Source organism: Morone saxatilis, unplaced genomic scaffold (genome assembly GCF_004916995.1).
Source record: "Morone saxatilis isolate NCDOM2014 unplaced genomic scaffold, NCSU_SB_2.0 Contig16, whole genome shotgun sequence".
Lineage (NCBI taxonomy): Eukaryota > Metazoa > Chordata > Actinopteri > Moronidae > Morone > Morone saxatilis.
In genome coordinates this window covers 25,475,027-25,484,755 of record NW_023339718.1, presented here as the reverse complement: position 1 = coordinate 25,484,755, position 9,729 = coordinate 25,475,027, and the positions used below count along the sequence as shown (strand labels likewise).

Here is a 9,729-nt window from a genome sequence, read left to right as displayed (position 1 = left end):
TACTAATGACATTAATGATGGCTCAGTAAGACAGTGTGACAGTGAGCCTGCATGCACAGTACCAGGACCCCTTCATTTTCTTATTTACATTTTCTTGTCACTCTGCTGTGACATGTCAAAATGTCCTCTGTGAATCAGTGCTGAGCTGTAGCCACCAATCTCAGACACACCCCGGCTGTCACCTGACAGCTGGGCAGTGCAGTGCAATTAGGGTACAGCTAGGCAGGCTGCACTGGCCCTATTCCAGGACCAGGCCTGAGAACCAAAACTGATACTGGGCTCAGTATTTAGCTGTTACTATAACCAACCACAGTCATTGGCTTAGTAAAACTGAGTAACAAGCACAGATGGACATTTTTTTTGTCTGCTACAGCATACATCTGCTCCATGTTCTCCTCTGAGAAAACATCTGAAAACAAAAGGCATGATGCCACCCACTGTCTTTGCATTACCTGGTCAGAAATACTGTTTGTTTTTCATTTAAACCATATACACATATAGCTGGAACGTCAGGCTCCTACCACAGGCAGGCATTTTGTTTCCGTTCAACAAAAACTCAAGAAAGGGCGTGATTTCTGATGCAGGTAATAAATAAATATTGATCATAGGGCTGCACAGTTACTCAAAATATTATCCAAATCGCAATATGGCCTATATGCAAATCGCAGAAATTACAATTCCATCTACATTTCCTTAATCAAAAAGGTAGAATATGTTACCAACAGCATTATAATGAAGTACTGTAGAGCTGCAGAGATACCCCGGACTACAAACCTTGTTCTCCATATGTAAGAAAACATGTTACAGACCCCAACAAGTTATCATGATTTTTGCAGTAAAAATTGTATTTTGTGGTGCAATAAAGATCATTGCCACACTATGTGTGAATCATATGGATATCACAATATCTATCAAAATAATCGCAATATGATGTTTTCACCATGTCGTGCAGGCCTAATTGATCAGAGCGATCCCAGACTGTAAACTACAGTGGTGCTGAGAGCTCAACACACTGCAACTTAGGAAAACTCAACAAATTCTGAAAAAATCTTCATGAATTTGACAACACATTTAGAAAAACTGCTGCAAATACAAAACACAGCCAAATACAGAAACGCTGCAAGCAGCACTAACAACAACAGGGACTGTTTTCAGACTGTTTTTGCCCCTATTAGTTGGTTCTGTAGTGTCTCTCTGCTTAATGCGCAGCCTGTTCTGCAGCGTGCACTTACCTCACTGACAGCACAGAGATTTAGAGACAGGGTTTGTACAGCATTTTAGAAACTGAAAATTAAGGTCAATTTTAAAGAAAAAAATATTGGAACAGTACTGTTAATCGGAGATAATAATCTTGAGAGACAGACTGTAGCCTGTTATGAACGTAGGAGTGACCAAGTGCACAGAAATAGCAGAGAAATCTTCTGGGCAAATACTGCCAGTTAGTGATTATAAAACTAAATGTCACTACTTTACAAACACACAAAGGCTACACACAAGAAAAACATCTTCTCCCCCTGAAATTTTTTTAACATTGAAGCTTAGGTTGTCTCATCATTACAATGCTTACAGTGGCCCAGTGGTTCCCAGTATGAGGGTCAGGACACTAGGGGTCACCAAAGCTTCACAGGGGGGTCGTGAGGCCTTCTTGATTTTAAAGAGTATAAGAAAACAAAAAATCTATACACAGTAGGCCTTTATCTCAGCATTGTTATTTTTGAAGATTTTTTAAAAATCTCGCAGGATAAGGGCTTGGTAAAGACCTGAACACAAGCTATATTCACAGTCTTCACTCTCTGATAAACAGCCTCGTTCTGCATTAGTACACAGATAAAACAACCAAAGAGCTAATACAACAATGTATTTGGCTGTATGTACGTATGATATGATGGTTAAAGGAAACACAATACAGACAGAATTGTATGAAAGAGTTTCTCAAAAATATCAGGGAAAACTCATCTCTGAATACAATATTCACAGGAAATAATCTGCTCCAAATTCATCTAAATGATGTCACTTAGTCAGGGGTTGTCAGTTAACTCAGTGACATAAAAAGGAGTCCTTTTAGAAAAAGCGAACCACTGCAGTAGCCTATACCATCCAATAATGCCTATGTGACTGTTATGTAAGCTACAGGTCTTCTGTCAACACGGGTGAAGCGGATAGCTTAATAAAGATTAAAATCTGTCATGAAGACTAAATCTCCTCAGAAATCATACAATCACTGACACAATGCTCCTGTGAGGTACGTGCAGTGGCCACGTTCTGTGAATGTAAAGTCAGAAATATGTTGTTGTCTGTATTTGGCTGTGGTTTCTGTATTTGCAGGGCATGTGCTGTCAAATGTACGAAGATGTTTCCTTATTGTGCTTATGTTTTGGCTGCGTGTGTCCCGTCACGATAATGAGCGTTACTGACTTATCGTGCATTATATACACGCCATTATCGCCTGTCACGATATTGATTCATTGTATTATGTCGTGGTTAAAAAGCAAGTATGTGTCCGGCTTAACAACACACTGTGCATCCATGACTTGTAAGCTACAACTCAAGTTTGTTCACTTTGTCTCTGTCCCCCTGTTGGGGCTCAGCCTGCCAGCTGCTGTCAATCAAACCCAGACAGGGACACGCCCCTCCAGCTGAGAGTAAAAAGAGTATGATATGATATTTACCCAAGACCTTTAAAAAACATTTAACAATACATTAAAACATGTTGACACATTTTGACTGCAAAGAGGAAGACTAAATGTGATTCCAGTTGGACTTTCCATTAAGAATATACAGTCTGAAATGTTTCACAGTATAGTTTCTATCAGGACTTGATGAACCTGCTTTTCCCTGTAGGATGGAGGTGCTGCAGCCCAGACAGACTGCACAACCAGCATCTAACCTGCAGCATCACTGTCAACAACACCAGGCCACACAGACAGGCTGCCTCTGCAGAACATGTGTCTGATTCTGGCTTCTGCATCACATGAGCTGCTGCAAACAGAACCCAGGAAGCAGCAAGAAAAGACCCAACCAGGCCAGAATGTTGACTGGTTTGGTTTAGCCCTGCTGGGACTCTGCACCTGCCAACAACAGGGCCTCTATGGGCCGTTTCATTCATGTCAAGCCGGTGGGCGGTCGCGCTTCAACCCGGCACAAAGCCTCGTACAAACAGCCGGTGTTGCGTTTCTCTCTATCTGAAGCCCGGTGTGGCATGTCCTCTGAAACGCGCCGTTATCTTTTCCCGTAGCCACTCCTCAAACAGTCAACGAACCGAGCGACAATACGCCGTCCGCGCAGCTCAATAACAACACAGCCGCGACAGAGCCGTTTGCGGCTCCGTATCACCGTGTTGAGTCGGACGTGTCGGCGGGCAGTGAGCGCTATTTGAACCGAACAGGAGGCGAACTCACCTGCTTTCAGCAGTGATGTTGCTGCAGGCTGGAGGTCCGCTCCGCCGCTGCCACACCGTCCTCCATCTTCCCTGTAGCGGCTGCTGTCTGTGTGAGTGTGTGTGTGTGTGTGTGTGTGTGTTCACCAGCCTCCCAGCCCCTCCTTCCTCCCACCGCCACATCACTATAGGACACAACAAATAGCCTGTCCACTGTTGGACCGTTCGAGGCGGGTGCTGGAGCAGTTTGCAGCACTTTTAATCCGTTTCAGGGTTGATAAGTTTCACAAATATGGAAGGCCAGATGATTCAAAATGATGCAAATGAGACTCACGTACAATACATCACATACAACCTGAAACATATTAAATTCTTTTTAGCTTAAAATAAAGTATTGGCCTTTGATTGGAGTTTTGGGTTAGTTTTTTTTTTTTTTTTTACATTTATTTCACATTCTTATAAGATTCTGCTAAATAAAACCCCACTTATTTATTAGGGTTGGGCCCTGGACTCAGCTGAAACAAGTTTATGTATAGTATAACAGATAATGTACTTTCTGAGCACTAAATGAGTAAAATGTGCCAACATAAAAGCAAATATTACAAATAAATACAGGTATAGCAACTTTTATAAAGAAAACTTCTGTTATAGATACACCGATCAGCCCATATCAATTTCAGACTCATAATCATGTACAACCTGAAAAATAGGACATAACTATTTTTCCTTATCTTTTACAAATAGAGATAATTTAGTTGGTTTAACAAATACAGATAATGTACTCTCTTATCACAATTATTTGTCTGTTTTATCACATCACAATTTTAATTTTATTATTTAGTCTGAAACATGTCAGTATGTGTAGTTGTAGAATAGAAACTCCTCATGTTTCTCAGTGCCCCCTGTGTTTGCTGCAGGCCTGTTGCCCCCTTGACCTTCAGCCAAGCCGGCCTCCGCATCTGATAAGAAATCTAGCTCCAGTCACTGTAAAAACAAGGATGATTAAATCGCATTTCATTATGCATACTGAGTTGAGGATGAATAAATAAATCATAATAGTCTATTTGTATATTTACAGATTTTTTGGCATTCATGTAACCATTTTACATGACCATCTTTCATGTTTTTCTCTAGTTTTAGACCACATTGAAGTCCATATAATTATACACATTTACAAAGCCTGAGGATCAACAGCTTGTTGAAAAAATTATATCAGTGATTCCTGAGACATTATCTCATAAGCTAATAACATCCTCAAAGGCTATCCTGTTGGGGATAGAAGATCAAAGTGACAGTGTAGTACAGTTGCAGAGAGAATAACCCAGTCTTCAAGAGGGTGATGCTTAAACTGAGAACAAATACATTAAATAAAGACCATTTCATTTTGTAACAATATTTGCACTATTCCTCGTTATACCTACTAATCAGTCTATACTATGGGCTGGGTTGTGCTAGAAAAGAACTGGTTTGTTCGACACGCAGTCCGACCAAGTCGCAAAGTAAAAAATGAAGAAACAAGCTGAGAGAGAAGCTAAAATCCTGGCTCCTTTCTCATCTTTGCGCAGCTGGACAATCGTGAGGTGGGTGTGAAGGTGGGATTGTTGGCTTCAGGAAGGTATAGGAATTAACCCACCCAATCCCAATCCTAATTCTGACATTGGAAGGATGTGGAGAGAGGGGGGTTTCCAAAGCCATCCGACAAGCAGTTCTGATGGAGGGTACCTCAAGTCTTCAGTTCTGGAAGTTTTATGCATCAGTGCAGTAGTTCATCAAGTGATCCAGACAGCCACACATGCAAGACTCAGACTCAAAATAAACAACAGGTAAAAAAAACATTTATCCCGGATGAGCTTTATTTTCTTGGTATGCAGATGACAAAACACTGAAAATGAAGGTAAAATACTTTAACCCTATAAATAAATAGAAAATTAATGAGATGCTAGGGGTTATTCATTAAAGACATACCCTCCAACTTAAGAATAAATTAGAAAAACAGAAGCTACATTATTCTTTTTAAAAGCTTGTTGAACCTTTAAAAAACATTTCTGCATAGATAGTCTTGTATTCAAAGTTTGTGTTCTAGGTCTGCAAGGATGTTAAAATATGCTCACCATACAGTTCTGATATGCACCCATTCTTGATGAACAAACCTAAAGAATACATGGCTCAAAAATACTAGTTTCAAGATTATCTATGATCATGTACACAGTGATTTGAGGTGATAAAGCATCTTACTCCATAACACTTACATTGTATGTTTCTAAGAGAAGCTAAGTACAATATGGTACGGGTTAAATGGAAGCACATGGAGACAATCAATAGGGAGCTAGGCAATTTTGACTAGCCAGCCTGTGCACACTGTGGCCACTGAAACCAAATGCAGCATTTTCTTTTTCTCCTAAAATCCGCCATTTTGTCTTTAAGAAGAACGTAGGAAATCCAATCAAATCTTTCTATACAGATGTGAAGGCATCCAAACTGCATCAGGGGGCCACTGGGATGCAAATGCTTGTGCCACATTTGTGACCACATAGTACATGTAGTGAATGCTAATGTGTCCATGGCTGCACTGATGGAACAACAATGTCCTCTGTGTAAATTCATGTATTTGTTCACTTGTGTACCGATATGCCATTGACAGAGCTAAACAACTAGTAACAATGACCTATAACATCATTGGGAAATAAAAAGATGGATCCTATTCAAAGTGCAATCCATTATATTTTCTAGGCAACTATCTGGAATACAGGTGACCTCAGATGTGTTAATTTAAGAATACCATTCTTCCCTTATCAATATATATCGATGAGACAATGTAGCGGGAAAAGCTATCATTTTCACCTTCTACATTACTGAAGGGTTGAACTGTGTTTAGAGTATGCTATAAATTCTTAATTAACACAAAGACATAATGTAGATTTTGACTTTTTGATGTCATGTCTATTTTTATACAAGGTAGTGACGTAGAACAGCTACTGTTAACTAGCCTGGTGCAAAATAAAAGACAGTATTTCAAAAAATAAAAATGTAATATTGTCATTTAGCAATGATATCCCACAAAACAATGATTGCCTATTATCATCAAATAGTCCAAAGTGCTGTTCAGTTTTCTGACCTGTTGCACACTACATCCCTGTAACAGATGAAGTAGTTGTAGTAACGGCAACATGTAGCACCAGTAAATGTCAGGGAAACTCCCTAGCACTCTGTCCTTCAAAGTCAAACATCAGTACCGCTAAACGGGTAAAGCTAACATTTCTCCGCTTATATATTCAATGCTTCGGGTTGGCAGAAGGTAAGACTTGCAAGTTAGCTATGACTAACGTTTCACTTGGTAAAACAACTAGCTTTTTGGCTTTCTGTTGCAAGCTACTGTAACTTAGCTACATAGTTAGGACTTACTGACTATATTCACCAGTGATATTAGAGAGTAGAAATCCACCAGGAACAGCAAACAAGGAGTAACAGAAGAAAAGAAAGAATGACACGGTAAATAAATGTTACCACCTTCAGAATGGAAATCTAAGGAACCTCAAAGAAAAACAGGAGTCTGACTGTGCTTAAAAAGTGCCATTGCAACAAGTGAGATTGAGTGAATTTGAACACATTCATCTAAAGAAGAGTGAGCGTGAAGCCGAAAAAAAGTCTTTCAGTTTTGTCAGAAGGACATATAATCAGAGGGTTTATTTAACTCCAAAAAGGCCAGTACTTTTTACTGGACGTCGTGAAACATACGAACAGTGTAAATTCTTTAAACTTAACATATTATGACAAATTATATTTAATCACTTGTAACAATTTTTGAATTAAAGTTCATTTTCCTTACATTATAGCTGTATTAAAATGCCTTATTTTAATTTCATAATGGCATTTTTCATGAGAGCTGTAGCCACCCCATTAGCTTTCAGCCAATCAATTGATTAAACAGACTTTGAGAGTCTTTCTATGAAAATAAGAGTAATGAAGTAAAGTTTTATAATTAATTGAATTGTTTTAACATATTATTCAATTATTTCATCATTATGTTATCCATATGATTATCTCATAATATTGGCGTTTTTGGCATTTCATACAATCAGGTCCAACTATTGTGATTTTTAGCGAGTCAGACTGGGTGTAAATTCGGCTCTGCTCTCACCTCTGCAAAGACATTATTTCTTCTCCTGTGGCAGATTCGTTAAGTTTCTTTGCTGAAACAGAAATGATATGCAGGCAAACGCCAAAGTGGCAATGAAGAAAAAAAACAAAAAACAAAGATGTGGAAATTTGACCTGAGGCATTGAGACACCTGAAATAAGAATAGAATCTACTGACACACACACAGAGCCAATCGGCTCTATGTGCGCAGATTTCCATTCTGAAGGGGTGCTGGCTCAGGTGAAGCTCGAGGGAATCCAGATGTTTCCAAGGAAGAACGGACTAGAGACCCCATCCTCTCACTCACTGTCAGGAGGATGGGACAGTAACCAGGCTGCCCCATGACTGGTTTCTAAAGTCATCACTGCATCTGAAGTACTAGAAGTTAAAGTCAGCACTACAGGTAGGCAAGCTGATCCTAAATCTGTGTCTAAAGGCAACTTCAATATTGAGAAAGGATGGGGATAACTGTTCTCTCAAGGCTGCTGACCAATGACAGTGTCTAACCACTTCCTATATGCCAGGGCAAAACGTCTCTGCTCGGGGTTACAGCAGTTGTCCAGGATACCGCTCACAAAGCTGTGCTCCGAGGGGAGGGCGGGGGGGTCTGGCAGCAGGACTCCTCTCTTCAGTCGCTTGCTGTCATGTGGGTTTGGCAAGGACGCCCCGTCTACCTCCATAGCTTCACCAGCCTGCCTCTGTCCATTCACACTCTCCCCCCGGCCTGTGCAGCTCTGAGCGCTGTCCTTCTGCGGGCCCGGCTCGCTGTCGTTAAGGTGGACAGACTCGCTGCCTCCGTTGTTGCTGCAGTGGTGCTGCTGTTCCCTCCTCCAGTGGTGCCACAAGTAGAAGACATGCCGCCTGGAAGGTATGGAAACATACATCCATCACCTTTAATATTGACATGTACTGTACAATTTCCCTGGAAGTAGACACTAGCTTTCATATTACCAATTTTCCCATTTTTTTATGTTAAGAAAAAGTTTTCATGTTATTATCTAATAACATGAAGTTGATCACAACACTCCATTTACCCAGATTAAAGAGGAAGAGCAAGTCTCATCATATCTCATCTCTGACTATTAACCTTTTTTAGCTGTTATTCAGGACAAAACATATTGAGCCAGAAAAGCCTAACAGCTCTTGACTGTCCCAGAGTAACCAGAATATTAGTGTTTAGCCACAGCCACTGTCACACCTTGGACATTAAGTTCAACTGCAAAGGGTCCACTAAGGTATCAGACATTAAGGTCATGTGACCAATGAACAAAACAGTATACATTGATGCTTGGGAAACAGATGGAATGAACATCTCTGATGATTTGGCCCTTAGTTCTGATCTGTTCTGTCATTTTTCTGGCACTGAATACAAGAGTTTCACTCTGGAAACCTGCCTTACGGTGCCTGAAGAAGGCAGTTCAGTGATTAGTTCAAATAAAAGCATTGGAGTGATGGGTGTGTATGAGTATTTCATAATGTGTGAGGGGTAGTTACTTTAAGTTAATCAGCCATGAAGTCTGTAGATAAACTAAGGTTGCAGTATAATAGCAGGGTAGGAATTATACCACGGCCAAATTGCCAATGCCGTGGAGGGCCCGGCGTGTGGACATCAACAGTAGCACTTTGTTCATTGACAGTATACACAAGGCTCCCACAGAGACAATCAGAAAGTTAACACTGTGAGCATCTTTGGTGTAACGTTGACAGAGGGGTAGTTTGGTTACTTCAGTCAGACAGGAAGTGTGTAGATGAGCTCAGGTTGCAGTAGAATAGTTAGTGTGTGCTGCCACAGAAAATACTGCTGTATAAATTCTGCATTGTAGAATAATAATAAGATCTAACTACCCCTCACACACTGGGATCTAGAAGTCATAGTGCAGTAAAATGTTCCCTGTTAGTGTTTTACTTTTATATATGATGTTTTTACATTAATGTTGCATTTCTACTGCTATTTTAAGGTTGAGCAAATGTTTTTTTTTTTTTTTTGGTTTTTAGTTTTGGCCTTGGTGCCCTACATTTTGGCCACTATGCTCCAATAAAATATTATTAATCAAAGTGGCCTTGCTCTAAAAATAATAATTCCTGAAAGGCTGTGTGTTGCGTTTGCTGCCACAGAAAATAAATATTGTAAAACTGTTTGTACAATGTTAACTTTACTACAGTGTCTTCTTGCAGTGTTCACAGCCGAGTTGGTCCAGAGTGTGGACAGCTAGTTA

At 40.1% G+C, this 9,729-nt stretch overlaps 1 protein-coding gene across 1 annotated transcript in view; it reads right to left on the bottom strand.

Annotated features, from left to right (window-relative positions):
* Positions 1–5,207: 5,207 nt before the first annotated feature.
* Positions 5,208–9,729, bottom strand: part of ptar1 (protein prenyltransferase alpha subunit repeat containing 1) — a 10,888-nt gene continuing 6,366 nt past the window's right edge. Inside the window, exon 7 of the mRNA XM_035658354.1 lies at positions 5,208–8,374. Within this exon, the coding sequence (XP_035514247.1) occupies positions 7,990–8,374 (385 nt within the window). The 3' untranslated portion in view covers positions 5,208–7,989. The remainder of the gene's footprint in view (positions 8,375–9,729) is intronic.